The sequence below is a fragment of the Girardinichthys multiradiatus genome, chromosome 15 (genome assembly GCF_021462225.1).
Source record: "Girardinichthys multiradiatus isolate DD_20200921_A chromosome 15, DD_fGirMul_XY1, whole genome shotgun sequence".
Lineage (NCBI taxonomy): Eukaryota > Metazoa > Chordata > Actinopteri > Cyprinodontiformes > Goodeidae > Girardinichthys > Girardinichthys multiradiatus.
Genome location: NC_061808.1, coordinates 17076039 through 17096438, shown reverse-complemented (window position 1 = coordinate 17096438; position 20400 = coordinate 17076039). Strand labels below are relative to the sequence as shown.

Below are 20400 nucleotides of genomic sequence, written 5' to 3'. Positions count from 1 at the left end.
GGACCGCTGGCATAGGCATTTCTTATTTTGTGAATGTTTAGCTTTTAATAACTGCCTTTCACAGACGCAGGGCGCTGGGCCGGTGGTTCACTTCAGCCCATGAACCACCGGCCCACGAGCTGAACCACCGGCCCACCGCCCTGCACAGACGCAGGGCGAGTGCAACATCAAGTACGCAAGAGGCAACAGTTTCTGGGGCGCTGATATTTTTCTGGACCATTGTGCCCTAAACTATGCCATATCAACCTCTTAAGGATAACCTTTATTTATATGACTCATAGCTGTTTTTCCCACTTATACCATAATGATATAACGTATAAGTTCTAATGTTTCCTTTTTGTTACAATAGGATAAGAATGCTCATCGACACACATTACAAAGATAAATGGCCCAAGGTTTGCCATGAATGACCTGTGGCTGGGGCACTTGGTTTGATGGTGGAGCAAGCTGTAACTGGTTTGATTAGAATGCAGCAGCACACTTAGATTAAGGATGGACACCAGCTACTACACAATCTACTAGATAGACACCACAATGGTGACACACCAGTCTACTGATAAACACTGAGGGAGGGCGCATCCAATATAAAACTACATGTGACCTTCTATCGGGGCTCTTTCTCATCCTTTCACAGACGCGACGGTCGGAGACGAGCCTCGGCGCTGATCTCTGTAATCATTCCTTTGCCTAATTCAGATTAAAGGAGCTGAAAGTCAGAAACTGTTTGAGAGTCGTTCATTTAAGAGTCAGTGTTAGATAGAGTGTGATTGCTTCTGGGGACCAAGGATCGGAGAAACTCAGAGAGGTCTGACCGCCAACAGGGTGAGGTAGCTCGGACAAACCCCTCCTCTGCTCCAGTCAGGCAATATATATATACAAATATATATATATATATATATATATATATATATATGCAGTTTGCACCTGGCTGTGAGTCACTTCACTAAATGGAGACCAAACACGTTTTAATCAAAAATGCACCAGAAACCGAAACCCGAGTCCAGTCCATGTGAAAACAAGTCCAGGCTTAATTATGCAAGGATATTTGGAAAATACCGGTTCGTTTTGCATCTGGTTTCATTGCTGCAGCTTAGTCTGGTGGTTCTTTTGCTTGATGTTGAGAGCATGGGAAATCTCCAACACGGACTTAAAATGTTGTGCAAATCTGTCAAGATCATATTTTCTCCTCTGAGATGCGCGTCGTGTATTCACGTAAGCTGCTTCTATCGGTGAAGCATGTTATCTTTCAAAACCAATCACAAATCATTGATGTATTACAGATAATTCCAGTTCCCACGGTCCCTGAATGCAACAGCTGGGAATATGTTGTTCAGCCGCTGTGTTGAGCTGTCAGTCATGATTCCGCACCCCCGTGATCTGAGGCCCCGCCCCCCACACCTAAACAGGGCCAAAAGTTTTAACCCAAAAAAAAAAAATCTGCAAGTTCGAAAAAAAAAACTTGAATCTGAAAAGTAGTTTTGAACTTGTTTTTTTCCAGTTTCACATCTGTTTTTCTTTTTTCAGTTGCAAAACTTTTTTTCCAGTTTTCAAATTTTTTGGGGGGAGGTTCAAAATAATGTTTCAGGTTCAAATTCTTTTCTTTTGAACAAACTTTTATTTTTTTAGGTTCAAACTGTTTTCTTCTGGATAAACGTTTTTTGTTTGAACAAACTTTATGGCCCCAATTTAGCTCCATAACAATCTCCTTCTCAGACTACATTCTAGAGTGCCGGTTGCTTGGCAACGCTCACCTATACTCAGCCAGGGAAAAAAATATCAATGTAAATAATAGGGCCGTCAAAATAGCAGCTGTAGTAGTTAGAGGTAGTAATACTTAGATCTTTTATTTACTTTGTTATTTTTTAAAAATAGAGACATAGGAATACAAAAGACACAGGTTTAGAAAAAGTTAGGATTCCAGGAAGATAAGAGTTTTAATAAACCAGAGTTATGGCATGTCAAACTTTCAAAACCGTCAAATTGACGGCCCTGGGAGTTCCGTCAAGCTGAAATTAGTTTCTGACTGTCACAACTTTTAAACTTTACCAAAATGTACCTACTTTAGGTAATTTTAGGTACTTTTGTGGTTATTCTTTTTCCCAGTGAATGTACTTAATGTTGCTTGTAGAAAAGTAGAAAATTTTGTGATGATTATAATTTATTCAATCTGATTTATAAAGCAGAAACATTTCCACCTTTAGTTATCATATCTTACTAATTCTCGTACTCCTATAATTTAACTCAACAGTAGATTTAGTTGCCTTTGTGAGTAAAAACGATTGCTCAGTAGGGTACTGGGAACAGTGTAACAGGACAGAACAAGTTGCAAACCGTATGAATACATGATGTTCTAATTTGACGCTTCTTATTGGCCTTCAAATGTTTGGCCATTTTGAGTATGAGGACATAGATAATGACAGGACAAGAAGAGACATGCCTGGAAGTCCTGATGAAGAACTTATTATGTTTTCGTTTTGTTATCATGTTGTCACTTTTTATTTTCAGTATATAGTATATTGCTGTGCGTAATTACAGGGGTTGGACAATGAAACTGAAACACCTGTCATTTTAGTGTGGGAGGTTTCATGGCTAAATTGGACCAGCCTGGTAGCCAGTCTTCATTGATTGTACATTGCACCAGTAAGAACAGAGTGTGAAGGTTCAATTAGCAGGGTAAGAGCACAGTTTTGCTCAAAATATTGAAATGCACACAACATTATGGGTGACATACCAGAGTCATAATTCATAATTAAAATAAAAGCCCACTCACCAAATAAAGGGAGAAACATTCATCCTGTAAAGTACTGTAGAAAGGAATATATTTCTATGAATTTAAATTATAAATTTGCATGTCCTTTTCTTTGACTTATAACTTAACCTACCAAGTGGTACTGTAATATAAATATACATAATAATGAATGACTATGCATAAGAATACCCTTCTCTATAAAGTCTTGTCTTTTTATACACTCTATGTTTGTCTTCATTATGTGCTTAGAAGAAGCTTCACATGAATGTTTTTATTTTTCCTCCCAGAGATACTTTTTGGTTGGCAGCAACCATGCACAGACCAAACACAGAGTCCTAAAGATTGATCGCACAGAACCAAAGGATCTGGTGATAATTGATGATAAGGTAAGCAGCAACTTTTCACCAGACCCAGTAATGTAAATGCTTATGTAAAACAGCATTGTGTGGCTACGGTGAGATTGTTTAATCACTGAGCCCGTCCCAAATCTAATGTCTGAGTGTTCCCTCTTTCATTCTCTGCTGTTTATTTCTAGAATTTATGAGCTGGTTGTTGATTTGGTTTCGGTCGTGTTGGGGTTTATTGCAGACATGATGTGTGTGTTATTATGATGAATCCATGACTAAAGATGTATCATGTCATGTTTTCAATTTTGAATATTTAAAACAGTTATGTGGAAGCGGTATTTGTTTTGCCCTTTTACAGCATTTGAAGATGGTTTTCAATAGTGTTGCACCTTATTAGAAAATTATGCAACTGCAATAATAGTTTTAAATATAGCATTGGCAATACTTTACTCCTCTTTCTCTTCTGTCATTACATTGCTTCAAATTCTCTGACCTTTAGTTTCTTGTTTACTACTCTTTAAACTAAGGACAAAAAGCAATAAAAATTAATCTTAACTTATAACACTGCTACTTTGCAATAAATCGTATTTCATTGGACTATCTCTTTATGTCCTCTTAAATAGGTCCACATTTTTAAGTAAAATGCATTTGTGAGCAGAGCAGCAAAGTTGAGTGTGTAGGTGGTGGCCAAATCCTATCGGTCAATGACAAACAGCTTATTCCAGTTTGGTGTTGTTTATTAGACTGGATGATTGAAGTTTGAAGAAGCAAGACATATTGGCAATTTAACAATTTATTCATTTACCATAGAGGGGCCTCATTACTGAGTGGGAGTCACATACTGCTGTGGGATGGCATTTCTGAAGCAGCAATCGTTGCAAGTCAGCCAACTGATCCTACAAGTGTTCAATGGAGTTGAGGTCAGAACTGCAGGCAATCCATTCCATCCTATCCACTCCCAGACTCTGGAGATGGTCTCAGATCAACATAGCTGTTTATTGGCAAGCATCCGTGCAGATATGATGGTGCCACTTGCTCGCAGAATCTCATCTTAAAATTTTTCTACATGGAGTTTGCTCCCAATGATGACGAGCCTTGAGGCAGATGCCACCTCTCACTATCACACCTGCCCCCTCAAAAGTTGTTACTCTCTTAGTGCAGCAACCAGCTTAGAGTTCATCACATCATCTACAGACTTTGACCCTACAATCCAAATGCTTTTGGCAGAATCTGGACTCATCGCTGAACTCACCGCCTCCACATGTTCAGGTTCAAGTGCAGATGTTAACACAAACACAAACTGGTGAATTTCAGTTATGGCAGGCCTCCTTGCAGTACCCATCATACCAGATATAAGCTGTGTGCTTTCTGTTCCAGACTTTCTAGGCAGATCCATATTGAGCTGCAGACCTTGAAAGAAAATCTTCAAAATACTTTTTTTGTGAAGTCTACAGTTCCTAGGTGCATGTCTTAGAGTGAGGAAATGGTTGTTATGTGTTGTCATCTGCTTGGGTCACCTGCTTCATGGGTACTCGTTGACACACCCCATTACATGTAACTTCTTCTATTTAGAGATGGTAATGGGTCTCACTCTATATAATGCTGTCAATTTGTTTCGTGGAACACCAGCTTGAAGTTACCTAATCACCAATCAGTTATCTGATTGTCAGCACCTCGGGTACCAAAAGGTCAAAGCAAGTGTCAATAGTGAAATAAGCTGTCAGGCATTGATAGGGAGGATTTGGGAATTTTTTTACTCAACTCTACTACTAAACCCACAAATGCATTTTCGTCACAGATGTGACATAATTAAAGGGAAATGAATAGGCTTTCTTATGGTAAATATTACCAAGTATTGTTTCAACAAAGAATATGGACCCAAACGCAAGGTTCCACATTTTGTTTGTGTGAATTTAGACATCTATTGCAGTGACACTCTATCCAACAGGCTGAATATATTATCAGCATGCAAAGTGTGAATTTTTGACTCTTGGTATATAAAAGAACAACTTTTTTATCATGTTCAGGTTGGGCTTTTTTATTAAAATTGTAGAGGCCCATAATCCAAGTTGCTTGAGGTTCAGTGTTAAGTTTCCGCAGTCATTGTAGATTTGGGGAGCCATGTCATCTTTTGCTTTTTGTCTGTTGTGTAATCAAGTCCAAAGTCAGCGTAGCCATCTACCAGGGAATTTTATAGCACTTCATGCTTCCCTCTGCTAATGAGCTTTATGGTGATGCTGATCTCATTTTCCAACTGGACTTAGCACCTAGCAACACTGCCAAAAGTTCCCATGCCTGGTTTATTGACCACCATCCTATGATGATACCATGTTGATTAGTCTACCAACTGGCCTGACCTAAACCCAATAGAGAATTTATGGATTATTATCAAGAGGAAGATGAGACATCAAAACTTCTACTTTATCTTTATCAGCCCCCTGATTTTAAGGATTCTTAATTACTGGTGATGTAATAGATTTTATAATGTTTTACTGACTTAACCTGCTTATAGGTTTTGTCTGGCTCATGAAGTACTTTTGTAAACCACTGGTGTTTTGAATGTACTGTACAAATAAAGTTGGCCTTGGTTTCGACTATGAAACATGCAAGTGTGACAAAAGAGCAAAAATAGGAGAAATCCATTTTTACAGCACTTTTTATTTTTTCAGTAGACTGACATTTCAGTATTAAAAATCCAGTTTTGGTGTCATGTAATATTCAAATTGTCTGAGAGACTGAATTTTGGTTTTCATATTTCCAAAAAATACAACAGAAAAAGAAATAAAATAAAAATAAATGCTTGTAATTATCTCTCTGTGTGCAATTATCTAGACATTGAGTTTAACTTATTAAAATCTTTACCTGTGTATGCTTTTGTATCTGCAGCATGTGTATAACCATCAAGAGGTACGGGAGCTATTGGGCCGCCTGGACCTGGGGAACCGCACCAAAATGGGCCAAAAGGGCTCATCCGGTTTGTCCAGGGCTGTCTCAGCTTTTGGCATTGTAGGTGAGTAAAGTTTGTTCACTTGCCCCCCAAGTGGCATAATTCTGACTATTACAGTGTTAAATGATGCAAACAAGTAGCTTATCCTTAGAGAAACAGTGTGGGTGACCTGGTTTTGCTTTTATTTAAAAGGGGATTGAAAAGATGAAGTAAAAGGAGCACCTGGCTGTGAGGTGCAGTTCACTTCAGTAAAAAGACAACATGTCAAGTTTCCTGTTGGGTCACTCGTGTGATGCACGAACAGATTTCTTTTTCTAATAAACATTCTTAATACAAACAGGAAACCCTATTTGAAGAATCGTTCAAATCAAATCAAACACCATGTAGTTGTATTTAAACATCTTACTATGTGTACGTTTTATTACATGGTCTTTATGATGTAGACATAGTCCAGATAGCTTTTTACTAGGGCTGCACAATATTAGAAAATCTTGCTATGGCTTTAATAATGGTAAATATTGCAATGACAATATCAGTTACGATATACTCCTATTTTCTTCTTTCCTCTCCACCTGTGCTTCCATCTCTCTGTGACCTTTAGCATTTTGAGCATTTGTATCCAGTGTAACATCTGCTGCCTTGAAACTCTGTCCAACTGGCAAAATTTTACTTTAGTATGAAGTTGCAAGTTTATAACAATTGGAATATATTAGCCTCTCCAAACAGCCCTTTGCATTATAAATATTGCACGCACTGATACAGCTATCATAATATATTCATGATATATTGTGCAGCCCTACTTTTTACCAAACCATCAAGTGTATGCTTTAGGAAAAACATTATTCTGGTAGCCTGGCTTCTACGCACAGTCCAAAAGCGCTGATCTTATGTTAACTGGTACCTGACATGTATGTGTTAGACTAGCACTGGCAGTTTTTTGTGAGGAAAAATTGCTATGTCATTTGTATTGTTTATTTATTTATTTTTTGTACTGTTTTTCAAAAAACATTTGGTTTGGAAGAAAAAAACTGATAAAGGTCAGGGGACTGTGCTTTGAAGCATAAATTAGGTTTTTCTTGTGATTCCTTAATTTTCTGTCGGATTTAAAACTACTGCTTCTTATACAACGCACTTCATTTCATCATTCAAGGATAATAAATCATCTCTAAACTATTTCAGAATTGAGAAAAGTATTTAAAAAAAATACATTTTGGAAAGTTCATTTGAAAAATGACTCACTGTATTTGTTTTAGAAACACGAAGAATTAAATTAATGTGACACACAAAGTTATATCATGCTGCATTAAAAACATATTCATTGATCAGCCTTTTTTATGTTTTACACAAAAAGCAAGTTTTCTGTCTCTGTTGTGTTGTTATTGACCTACAGACCTAGTTACAGCTCATTATGATATTTAGAGTTTTTTTTTCCTCTCTTGGTCTAATTCTTTAGACACTGTTTCTTTTGTCAAAATTCAAAAGATATGGGAGGCTTGTGTAACTCCTTTTATGATTAACATCTCTACAGTCATTCATATGTGAATTCATTAGTGTGGTAGTGAAGTTCATTGTACACATACAGAGTGCTCAAATCTCCATATGTCATATGGATCTTATAGTAGACAAAATATTAGATGGTTGAACTGATTGTTTTTCTTTAGTGCGGCAGGAGCATTCTGTTACTAATTTAAAATAGTAATCAGTCATATACAGTTTTACGTTTTATGAAAACCCTATAATTGATTGTACAACATGTGTTAACAAATTGCATTAAGCATTTTTGATAACTTGAGTGGAGCCATTTTGGCCTACTCTTCTTTGCAGAATTGTTTTAATTCAGACACATTGGAGGGTTTTTCTAGCTTAAACAATCTGGCTGAGGTCATTTAACTGTGTTTCAATTGGATTTAAGTCCAGACTTTGATTAGGCCACTTCAAAGCCCTCATTTGCTTATTTGCTTAAACATTTAGACTGCATAACCCAACTATGCTTGAACTAAAGGTCATTAACTGGATGGATATTTTCCTTCAGGGTCTTCTGGTAGAGAGCAGAATTCATGGTTTCATCAACCACAGCACGTTACCCAGATTGTGAAGCAGTAAAGCAGCCCTAGATGCTCACACTATGACCTTTTGACTGTCAGTAAAATGCTCTGTTTCTGAAACTAGTTAGTAATTAGTTTTATGTCAGATGCTGCAGAACGTACACCTTTGAAAAAGTCCCACTTCGGTTTCATCAGTCCACTTTCCCTAAAGTCTTGGGGTCATCATGATGTTTTTTGACAGATGTTAGACAGGCCATTGTGTTCTTTTTGGGAGTAGCAGTGTTTTTTTTTTGTGACTAATTTGTTTCCTATTGCTGAGTTATGAACACTGAACTTAAGTAATGTAAATGAGGCCTGCGGTGCTTTAGATGTTGTTTTGGGTTCTTTTGTGACTTCCTGGTTGACAAGACATTGCACTTTGGAGTAATTCTGTTAGGCTAGCCACTCCTGGGAATTTTTAAAATTGTTCCATGTTTCAATAATTTGAGGCTAATGGCTTTCACTGTGGTTCAATTCCCAAAGTTGTAGAAATGGCTTTCTTACCCTTTCCAGACTGTCCGATGTCAGTGACTTTATTTTCCAGCTCTTCTTGAATTAGTTTTGATTGCTGAAAAATATGTTGCTGTTTGAGATCATCACAGAAGTTCTATTTAAGAGACTGTTTGATTGTACAAGTCAAGGAGTAACCAGGCCTAAGTGTGGCAAGGTACCGAAATCAGGTGTCAAATTTCAGTTTATATAAAATTTAAGAAGGGGAGCAATTACTTTTTCAAAAAGGGCCAGGTGCATTTAGATAGCATTTTCTCCTTTATGAAATAAATCGTCATTTGAAAGAAAAAATACATTTTGCATTTAATTGGGTATCTTTGACTGATTTGTTTTATGATCTGAATTGTGACACAAAATATAAAAAAAATAACAGGCCACATCTGTAAGGGAGCAAACACTTTTTCACAGCACTATGTACACAGTACTACATCTATTTTTTCATGATAAACACAAAATAAATAAAAAAAATAAATAAAAAACTTGAATTTGATTTCTTATTAATATTCTCTGAAAAGGTTTCTTAAAATTACAAAAGGTACTCTGAAGGATAGCTTGTCGATGAGAAAACAGAGAATAAAAAACCAACATCTGTGCATTGATCAAACTCCTGCGGTGAGTTTTATTTAAAAATCAATAAAAAAAATTTGATTGCGGAACTCTACAAAGTCTCGTTAAATATGATTGTTTTGCTAAATAATTAATTCAAAAGTAAAATGCAATTCTAAAGTTCTGGTTGCTCCAGCTTTTAATTTTTACAATATTTTTCAATTTAATTTGTATAGTTTGCTCTGTAGCGTTTGTGATATTGTAATTGTGTATTGCGATATGTTTTTTTTGATTGATTACCTATAAAAGAAAGAAAAATAATTTTATGTAATATTAGTCACAATGCTAAAAACATTTACCAGAAGGAACTTAACCATTTTGTTTTTCACACTTACTTCAGTGTGCACTATCCTCCTTTGCCAGAGGAGAATTTATTTTAAAGCATCAAATTAAATGGTCACACTGATACTAGCATGTTCTGTTTTTGACATTTAGACAATCTAATTGTTTATTTTCCATCCCCGTTCACAAACCATTGTTTAGGCCCTTAATAATATTACGAGTGATGCACCCACGTGGGTTACAGTGTTTCCTGGGAGACTCTGCCTGGTACCTTTCTTGTTACAGTATTTATTAGGAATCATCATTCTAAGTATATTTTTATTCAATGTCATATACTGGTATTGTCATTCCGACCCAGTCTCCTGGTAACGAAACACAGTGCCCTGAAAGAAAAGGAGTTCTGCTTAAAATAACTTATTTAAAAACATTGGACATTATCAGCTTACAATAACAAAACAACTTGCATAAAGCCAGGTATGTTTTTCAGGGTTAATGTTAGAACCATTAAAGTAATAATAAAAAGCTTTGAATGCCTTGAATGACTTGTATATGATATTTAGTTTAAAAGCGGCCAATGGGGTAACAATTATTGTAGAGGTGACTAACCGTTTTATGTTGATTTATTTGGGTTTGTGAGCCATTTCTATAAATACCATGCAAACATACTAGTGTATGAAGTGTTAAAAATGAGAAAAAAAGCGTGAGCCATAGCTAAAAGCAAATAATTAACCTTGTTGCAGGATTGTGTCTTGGCCAGAATTTAATTATAAGCATAAATGCATTAATAGACTATATTTACAAAAGGAAATGAGTCAGAGACTCATAATAAACCTCTGCTAATAGGTTGAATAAACTAAAACACTTACATACTTATCAGCCTGTTTAGAGATTTTGCATTGAACTATTGACCTTTAGATGATTACATACAGTAAACGCTGTGGGTCAGCTTATGTCACCAAACATTTGGAACCATATAGTGCCTCAGTACTACCACAAATGTCAATGTTTTAATAGGATTTGTGTGATGCAAAAACACAGAGTAGTACATAATTGTGTCTGTCTATAGAAAGAATGTGATACATGGTTTTTAAAATTTTCAGTGCATCCATTAGCCTCCAGAAGTTCTGCAAAGATCTCAAAGGTTGTGTTAGAGAACAACTAATGCTCTCGACAGGTCAGAAAAAAAGTTATGAGTTAGTTTAAGGCAGGGTTAAGTTATGAAATAATATCCAATTTTTTTAACATCTCCTTAGGCATTGTTCAATCCATCATTTGAAAGCAAAGGGGTATGGCACAACTGCAGACTTAAAAAGACATGGCCATCCCACTAAACTGACAGGTCAGAGAATTAGAGTATAAATTAGAAAAGTAGCAAAGAGGCTCATGGTAACTCTGGAAGAGCTGCAGAGATCCACAGATTAGTGGATCCTTGTATTTTCTGTTTGCCACAAGCTGTGACGGTGAACAGTGCAAGAACTTGCTCTGGTCAGATGAGACCTAAATTAACTGTTTGGCCGAAATGCAAAACGCTATATCCCTGGTTATTTAATTTCATTATGTTTAAGAGTTATTGCTTGAAATTAAAGGATGTGCTAAAAGTGGGGGAAATGTCAAACAGTTTCAATAAAATTTAAATAAAGAAGTTAAATCTGGAATATTTGCTGCAACCGTGCCTTGGAGTAGTTTTCATACTGCTTGAACTTGGAGGAAGGAACCTGGTCAGAGCTGATGTAAAGATGGATGGAGATAAGAAAAGGTTTATTTCTGAAGAATACCTGCTGGCGGCGGCAAGGGAGTTGAGACTGGGTTGGAGGTTCACCTTCCAGCAGGACACTGACACTACACATACAGCCAGAGATACAATGGAATGGTTTAGTACAAAGCGTATTCCTTTTAAAATGGCTCAGTCAAAGTCCAGTCTCAAATTTAATTTAGAATTTGTAGCTATACCTAAAATTTGATGTTCACAGATACTCTCCATTCAATTTGACTAAGCTTGTACTACTTCTATAAAAGAATACAGTACAAACTTCAGTTTTTACATACTACAAAAGATGTGCCGTTGTTATTGCAGAGAAAGGTGGTCCTACAATGCATTTACTGGAACGCTGGACACAAATGCACACCACATTTTTCATAGTTATATAATTAGGCACTACTTTATGTTGATCGATCACATAAAAGCCCAATAAAGTACATTGAAGTTTGTGTTTGTAACGTAAAATCACTGAATGTGTTTCTTAAAAAGAAATCTGCACTCTTCTGTGTGTGTGTTTTCCTTCTTTGCAGGCTTTGTGCGTTTCCTCGAGGGTTATTACATTGTACTGATCACCAAGCGCAGAAAGATGGCTGATATTGGCGGCCACTCCATTTACAAAATTGAGGACACCACCATGATCTACATCCCCAATGACTCGGTCAGAGTCTCACATCCGGATGAAGCAAGGTGTGGTTTTATTCGCTCCATCATCCCCTTCACACTTTTTACTTTTTTATATAATGGAGTGCAAATTAAGATTAAGATGACCTTTTGGCAGTCTACAAAGTTAAACCGTGATTCACTTCTTAATTTGTGTTTCCTCTTAAAAGGTGATTTAATAGTCCTTCATTATTCTAAGATGCTTTAATCAGTTAGATACAGCAGAGCAACTTTTTACTAATTAGGCTGCTTTTGGTATTTCCTGTCATCGAATGCTTTCTATTTTGCTCTCCTTAACATTCTGTCTGGATTTTAGTTCATTCACACCTACAGACAGTCAAAAATAACATTAAATTCCAACTCCAGCCTTGATTAAACTTAATTTCTAAAAACGAATCACTTTTTAGCAGGTTGTTGGAAAGGAAATCCTTTGAAAATAGTTCAGACATAATACAACACCTGCCACTGAGTGCATGCAGATGTATAGCACAGACCAAAAATTTGGACACCTTCTCATTCAAAGAGTTGTCTTTATTTTCATGACTATGAATATTGTAGCTTCACACTGAAGGCATCACAACTATGAATTAACACATGTGGAATTATATACTGAACAAAAAAGTGTGAAACAACTGAAAACATGTCTTATATTCTAGGTTCTTTAAAGTAGCCACCTTTTGCTTTGATTACTGCTCCACACACTGTTGGTATTCTGTTGATGAGCTTCAAGAGGTAGTCACCTGAAATGGTTTTCACTTCACAGGTGTGCCCTGTCAGGTTTAATAAGTGGGATTTCAAGCTTTATAAATGAGGTTGGGACCATCAGTTGTGTTGTGCAGGAGGTGGATACAGTACACAGCTGATAGTCCTACTGATTAGACTGTTAGAATTTGTATTATGGCAAGAAAATAGCAGCTAAGTAAAGAAAAACGAGTGGCCATCATTACTTTAAGAAATGAAGGTCAGTCAGTCCGAACAATTGGGAAAACTTTGAAAGTGTCACCAAGTGCAGTCGCAAAAACCATCAAGCGCTACAAAGAAACTGGCTCACATGTCTTTGTGCGGCGCAGAAGAGGTGAACGGATGGACTCAACATGCCTGGTTCCCACCATGAAGCATGGAGGAGGAGGTGTGATGGTGTGGGGGTCCTTTGCTGGTGACACTGTTGGGGATTTATTCAAAATTGAAGGCATACTGAACCAGCATGGCTACCACAGCATCTTGCAGCGGCATGCTATTCCATCTGGTTTGCGTTTAGTTGGACCATCATTTATTTTTCAACAGGACAATGACCCCAAAAACACCTCCAGGCTGTGTAAGGGCTATTTGACCAAGAATGAGAGTGATGGGGTGCTGCACCAGATGACCTGACCTCCACAGTCACCGGACCTGAACCCAATCGAGATGGTTTGGGGTGAGCTGGACCGCAGAGTGAAGGCAAAAGGGCCAACAAGTGCTAAGCATCTCTGGGAACTCCTTCAAGACTGTTGGAAAACCATTTCAGGTGACTACTTCTTGAAGCTCATCAACAGAATGCCAAGAGTGTGCGGAGCAGTAATCAAAGCAAAAGGTGGCTACTTTGAAGAACCTAGAATATAAGACATATTTCCACTTTTTTGTTCAGTATATAATTTACATGTTAATTCATAGTTGTGATGCCTTCAGTGTGAAGCTACAATATTCATAGTCATGAAAATAAAGAAAACTCTTTGAATGAGAAGGTGTGTCCAAACCTTTGGTCTGTACTGTGTGAATATGCTTATTTGTCCACATCAACCTGTTACCACTTACGCAAGCTGTTTTGAAGTTGGCATAGTTTAGGTTTAATCTGGCCAAGTTTGTTTTTTTATAGTAGGAGAAACCCTTGAAACAAAAATGAGGTCATTTTCAGGGAAGTCACCTAAGAAGACAAAGGTCAAAATACTTGGAGTACAATTTAAAGTGCGCAAGAATTAAATTACTTGATTAAAATAACTGTAACAAATGGGTACATTTATTCAGAATTTCTTAGTATTCCTGTCTTAGAAGAGAAAAGGGTTGGTTTCTACTGCCCCTTTCAGATGATGCTTTCAAACCAGGATCCAGATGTGTTCTGTACACCTCGGAGTGGGTTTTGGAAGTACCAATATGGGGTGGGGTTGATAAAGTTGACTGTAAGTACACAGTGGTTGACTTGTGAAAAGTTGAGGCATCTTAAAAGAGTGAGTCCTCATTATGGACATCTTTCACCGCATGCAGTCAGAGCTCAACAACCACCAGTAGGGCTCTAAAGATGAAACTAAGCATCATATAGGCTACTTCAGTTATATTGATCACGGCATCTATAGTAATCAGTAATTGCATTCAATCATGTTTTCAAATATATATTTATTGATGCTCTAATAGAACAATCTGTGCAAAACTGTAGTGCAAACAGCAAAGGAACATGCTCAGCCATACTTAGTTTTAGGGATTTAGCAAACACCATCAATTAATTAATCATTAAATATTTTTCATCACGATAATCACTTTTGGCAGATGATAAATGATATGATAATTACCCATCCCTAGTGGCAGTATCACATAACCACCTTGTGCAAAGATCTTTATACCTCCATCATACTACTGCATGTTTGACTCGCGTTTCAGTGGAGTTAAAAGATACCTAGCTTTTAGTAAATAATGCTCCAGCCTTAATTTAACCACCGACTAAGCGAAGGTTGGCACCATTTTTTCTTGTACCTTTTTAAACATTCTGTGACATGGCATTATAGTTTGTATATACAGCACAAATGCTAATTACCAAAACAAGAGCTACTCAGAAGCTGTGTCAATGGCCCATGTGATGTCGCATGTCCTTATCTAATAGCACACTGATAAAGATTTGCTCACCTCAGCATGCCGAACATCATAAGTGACATACATACTTCATAACTACATTGATGTGACAGCTTCAGATTTAGAGCTGCATAAAGTTTTTTAGATTTGAAGGTTGCCTGCTGAAGCTTGAAGATAAGTACTGTAGCTCATCATTGTTTTAATTTGGGAAAGCTGAGTTGATGACTGTGTTTTCATGTTAAAGATACGTGCGAATCTTTCAGAATGTGGACCTTTCCAGCAACTTCTACTTCAGGTAAGAAAAAAACTGGAGTCAAAATTGTTTGCCTCAAAAGCCTTCTTGAGTTTAGCTCTACATTTATGGGAGCCTACACCTCTGCGCAATTCATCTTTTTACTTAGTAAAACAAAGATTGGGTCTTAATTTCAACAGATTCATTTCAGTTTATTACAAGTTCATTTTTTGACATAGCTACTTCAGTATTTTTGAATATTACTCTATTTTTAGACAAGCTGCTTCTCTCAGTCAGGATGTAAAATAAACAAAAGTAGCCTTTTTTTTTTTTTTTTTTACAAAACTCAAAGCAATGCTTGTAGGCTAAAAATTAATAATGCATATCTATCTTGCTTTTGCAGTGTAAAGATAGGAGATCAATGTGCATGCATCACTTTTAAACATCATTTCCTTGTCTAAGTTAGCAAGTCTTGATGTGAAATGTTTTTGATATTTCTTACGGTTCAAATCTCTTTCTGTAGCAATAGCAAATGGGTGGAGGTGAATTATGGGACAGTACAGCATGTTCATGCTTCACATGACACTGCCTTTGTGCCCTGCAGCTACAGCTATGACCTGAGCCACTCGTTGCAGTACAACCTGACATTGCTGCAAAGACCTTATGAACTGTGGTCGGCTGCGGCTCCCTCCACCAAGGAGGAGGTGCACGCACAGGGCAAGCAGGACAGCTTTGACATCTTTGAGGATGAAGGTTTGCCTACACAAGGTGAGCAGAGGTGAATCACTGTCACCTTTGTTGAATGTCTTGCCTCAAGTATACCTGAGCGGCCACTTTCGGTTTTTAAGTGGAGGTCATGTTTGTACGTACGATGAAAACAGAAAGAGAGAAGCTAGACTGTTTGAAGAATAAGTGGATGGAAAACAGACTGAAAAGAAGGCCGAGTCTAACCCAGAAAGGGTAATTGAAAGAACAAAAGTACTACAACAAAGCATACAATGCAAAAAAGTAAACATCTATAATCTAATTTCAACATATATATAGGAAATACACTACCTATTTGCAATAAATAACTGTTGGAAAATAACTAAATGAGAATGTAATTTGAGGATCTGAGGAATTAACTTATTAAAGGATTACATTTTATAAAGGATATATTATTTTAGTAACCACATATAGCTAGACAAAAAATCTGACATATAACCAAATTACCCAATTATACTATTGTATATCTGGCTTTATCTCCCAATAATGTAAGAAGGTATACAGCTTTAAGTAAATACTGTGTACTAATGTACATGTGAAATGCAGGAAAATGGTTGGACTTCTATAAACCTATCATATACTGTAATTAACACATGTGGATAATCTTGTCATTCATTAATACCTAGAAGTATTACTTATTTTTTCAGCTTTTCTATATTACTTCAATCGACAGGTAAGACGTCAAAGAAAACAGAACTTGGTAACTGACAGGAATAACCTGATCACTGTATTGTTTATCTTTTTTTTACATTTTGAGAATACACGTGTAGTATGATGTCAAGTGAACCTGCAGGATGTAATTGTAAAAGTCTTTGTTCAGAAAACCAGAAGACCTATGGTCAGACTATTCAGTTACCACAGTAAAGCAAATTAATGTTTTTTCTCTACATTACAACTCATATTTTGGTTCATTGGTTCTTTTGGTTCCGTCTTTGTAAGTTACTAAATGCACTTCATGGTTTATGACCGGTCTTTTCCTTTTAAATATGCAGTTTTCCAGTTGAATATTTGGACTGAACCCAGGTTTGTAAAATGACTCGCTGATTTTATGTGCTGTCTGATTTTCTGCCACAGTGGTTTACGGCATTCAGAACAAGCCGTACTACAAGTACGTGTGGAACGGGAAGCTCCTTGAGAAAATCAAGGACATTGTGCATCCGGACTGGCTCATGTACATAATCCATGGCTTTTGTGGGCAGTCCAGTATCCTTTTTAAGCTTTGGGTTGGTTTTATTTGATAGGAGTTTCCTTATTGTTTCTAAAAGAGATTTGTCCACTCGCTAGAACAATTGTACTGTTTCTACTAATTTTAAGAAGACTTAAAAGCATATATGACTAATGAAAAATACACATACTAACTTGCTAAGGCTGTATTTAGGGAATATATGTGATGGCTTTGTCTGCTTTTAGTGAGCACACATACCCAACCAACACAGCTGCATTTGTCTTTGGTCACCATCTCTCTCTTTGTTGAACTATCTTCATCAGAGCACATGGATCACACTGAACAGCAGTGTGGGAGTCAAAGCAGAATTTGCAAGATCTGGTAACTAAACTGGAGCTAAATACATTTGGTGGTTTAGGCATACAGACAATAGTGGTTGCATAACCTCTCCATCTGTTATCTACTGGGAGCAAGTTAATTGTGCACGTTTTATTGTGCCTTTTGGATCGAAAGCAAAGTCAGTGTTGTAATTATACATAAGCTTTAATACATTTATATCCAGTCTTTCTGGATCTTTTAAATAAATACTCTCAATGCATGCCACTAAATTGGTACCAGATGAGTAATTTCCTCTGGACTTCTGAACAGCTTTTGCTATGATTCATGAGCTAGTGCTAAAAAGCATAAGGAGACTGATTGATTTGGGTAAAAGTCAGCCGTAGGCTCAGATTAAAATTTCAAGTAATTTAACATCAGCACCAATCAAACAGAGTGAAATATGTTATTTTTTTGCTATTATTAATTTCAGCAATGACTGATTCTGAACAAATAAATATTTTTGGGCTACCTTTTGTTTTTTGTTCATTTAAAATACACAGACTGATAAGCTAGTGAGGGCTTCACTCAACATCTCTGATTCTTTTTTTCTTTTTGTCACACGTGAGTTTGTGCTGCCATACACTGACAATGTGTGGGTGAGTTTAGATGATTCCTGGAATCATCTAAACTCCATCTAAACATCCTACTTGGCCTTCGCTGGAGTTTCAGTACGACCATGAGAGAGCCAGATGGTGCAATGCAGCAAGACTCAGCAGATTCAGTATATCTAAAGGTTTGAAACATAAAGGAAATGTAAATACTGCAAAAACGATGTGCAAGACAACACACCACCTAATCTTGTTGATGTTGCATATGCACTATTAACACCCCTCCTCTTTCGGTATATTATCAGTCAAATACGTCTGCATCTTAATTGACTCATTTTCATATTATGGTTTCTATGACTATAAGACATAACGTACAAAAACGTTAATAAATCATAGCCTATATGAAAATCTAGTTACTATTAATCTATCACCAAAAGGTTAATCTATTTTAGTTACTGAATTCCAAACATTAAGCTGATGTATTAAATAAATTCATCGCACAGAGATTGATATATTTTTAACATTTACATTTTGGTTAATTTTGATGATTATGGTTTACAGTTTATAAAAAATCTGAACCAATATAAATAAGGACTTTTAACAAAAATGTTGACATACTGAGAAGTATGTCTATGTACTGTATAGTATATACCTTTAATACTTGGCCAGGGCTCTGTTTAAATGAATTGCTGCATCAATGCGTTGTGGAGGCAGTCCGTCTGTGGCTCCACTGAGGTGTTAATGAAGGTTGCTCCAGTAGTGGCCTTTAGGCTGTCTGTATTGTTGGGTCTAGAGTCGCCTACCTTCCTTTGGTACCTGTCCTATTCTGGTGGATTATCTATGAGGGTTTAAATGAAGCACAGAAATATCATGATCATCAGATGAGGTGCTGGCATTTTTGGCAATGTAGGTAGGTGACAAATCCTGCTTGAAAATGAGATCAGCAGCTCCATAAACTGCGAAGTCCTTTAAAATTTCCTGGTAGATGGTTATGCTTATTTTGGATTTGTTAAAACACAGTGGACCAGCACCAGCAGATAACAGGGCTTCCCAAATCATAACTGGCTATGGAAACTTTACACTGGACCTCAAGCTACTTAGGTTTTCTTCCTCTGCAATCTTCCTCCTGTCACTGATGTTTCAAAAAATGCAGCAGCTTACATCTGCAACAAGGAATTTGGACCATTTAGCAGCAGCCAGTTTCCTTTAGTCTTTTGCCAAAGTAAGATGCTTCTGGCGCTGCTTCTGATTTAGGAATGGCTCTGAATCTAGCCACACACCATGCTTTGTACATCTCCATTAAACTGTTCAACTGGCTTTCTCAAGGCTACTGAAATCCCAGTTGCAAATGGCCCATTTTCTACCAGATTCCTTCCACTTAACTTTCCATTGATCTGCTTGGATACAGCACACTGTGAACAGTCGGCTTACTATGACCTTTGGTGGCTGTTAGTGACTATCTGCTGAGCAACTGTTAAGTCAGTAGGCTTCCCTTTGGTTTTGTAGACCATAAAATGGGTATAACATAACATTTCTGTAGTAAAAATATGTTTTATTGGTCTTGTGAAATATTCTAGTCTTAAGAGAAACTGAATTTAAAATTTTTACAAGCTATAACCCAGACTCATCCACATTAGTCAAGTCAGGTTTATTTATATAGCGGTTTTCAGCAACAAGGTACTCAAAGCGCTGTACATGAGGAAAAACACCACAATGACACAGAAAAACAAATCAGATGACATTAATAATCCTTGGGGGTTTACTGGTAAGAGCTGGTTCTAATCCAATCTTTCTAATAGAGGTAATTACAGGTCCTTCTCAAAATATTAGCATATTGTGATATAGTTCATTATTTTCCATAATGTCATGATGAAAATTTAACATTCATATATTTTAGATTCATTGCACACTAACTGAAATATTTCAGGTCTTTTATTGTCTTAATACGGATGACTTTGGCATACAGCTCATAAAAACCCAAAATTCCTATCTCACAAAATTAGCATATCATTAAAAGGGTCTCTAAACGAGCTATGAACCTAATCATCTGAATCAACGAGTTAACTCTAAACACCTGCAAAAGATTCCTGAGGCCTTTAAAACTCCCAGCCTGGTTCATCACTCAAAACTCCAATCATGGGTAAGACTGCCGACCTGACTGCTGTCCAGAAGGCCACTATTGACACCCTCAAGCAAGAGGGTAAGACACAGAAAGAAATTTCTGAATGAATAGGCTATTCCCAGAGTGCTGTATCAAGGCACCTCAGTGGGAAGTCTGGGAAGGAAAAAATGTGGCAGAAAACGCTGCACATCGAGAAGAGGTGACCGGACCCTGAGGAAGATTGTGGAGAAGGGCCGATTCCAGACCTTGGGGGACCTGCGGAAGCAGTGGACTGAGTCTGGAGTAGAAACATCCAGAGCCACCGTGCACAGGCGTGTGCAGGAAATGGGCTACATGTGCCGCATTCCCCAGGTCAAGCCACTTTTGAACCAGAAACAGCGGCAGAAGCGCCTGACCTGGGCTACAGAGAAGCAGCACTGGACTGTTGCT

At 37.2% G+C, this 20400-nt stretch overlaps 1 protein-coding gene across 2 annotated transcripts in view; it reads left to right on the top strand.

The window, feature by feature from the left end:
• fig4a (FIG4 phosphoinositide 5-phosphatase a) overlaps positions 1-20400 on the top strand; it is an 82309-nt gene that overhangs the window by 3574 nt on the left and 58335 nt on the right. For both annotated transcript variants that reach the window (XM_047388838.1, XM_047388837.1), the window contains 6 exons: positions 3037-3135; positions 5983-6106; positions 11815-11971; positions 15006-15056; positions 15598-15761; positions 16833-16961. In XM_047388838.1, coding sequence (XP_047244794.1) covers positions 3037-3135; positions 5983-6106; positions 11815-11971; positions 15006-15056; positions 15598-15761; positions 16833-16961 — 724 coding nt within the window. The remainder of the gene's footprint in view (positions 1-3036; positions 3136-5982; positions 6107-11814; positions 11972-15005; positions 15057-15597; positions 15762-16832; positions 16962-20400) is intronic.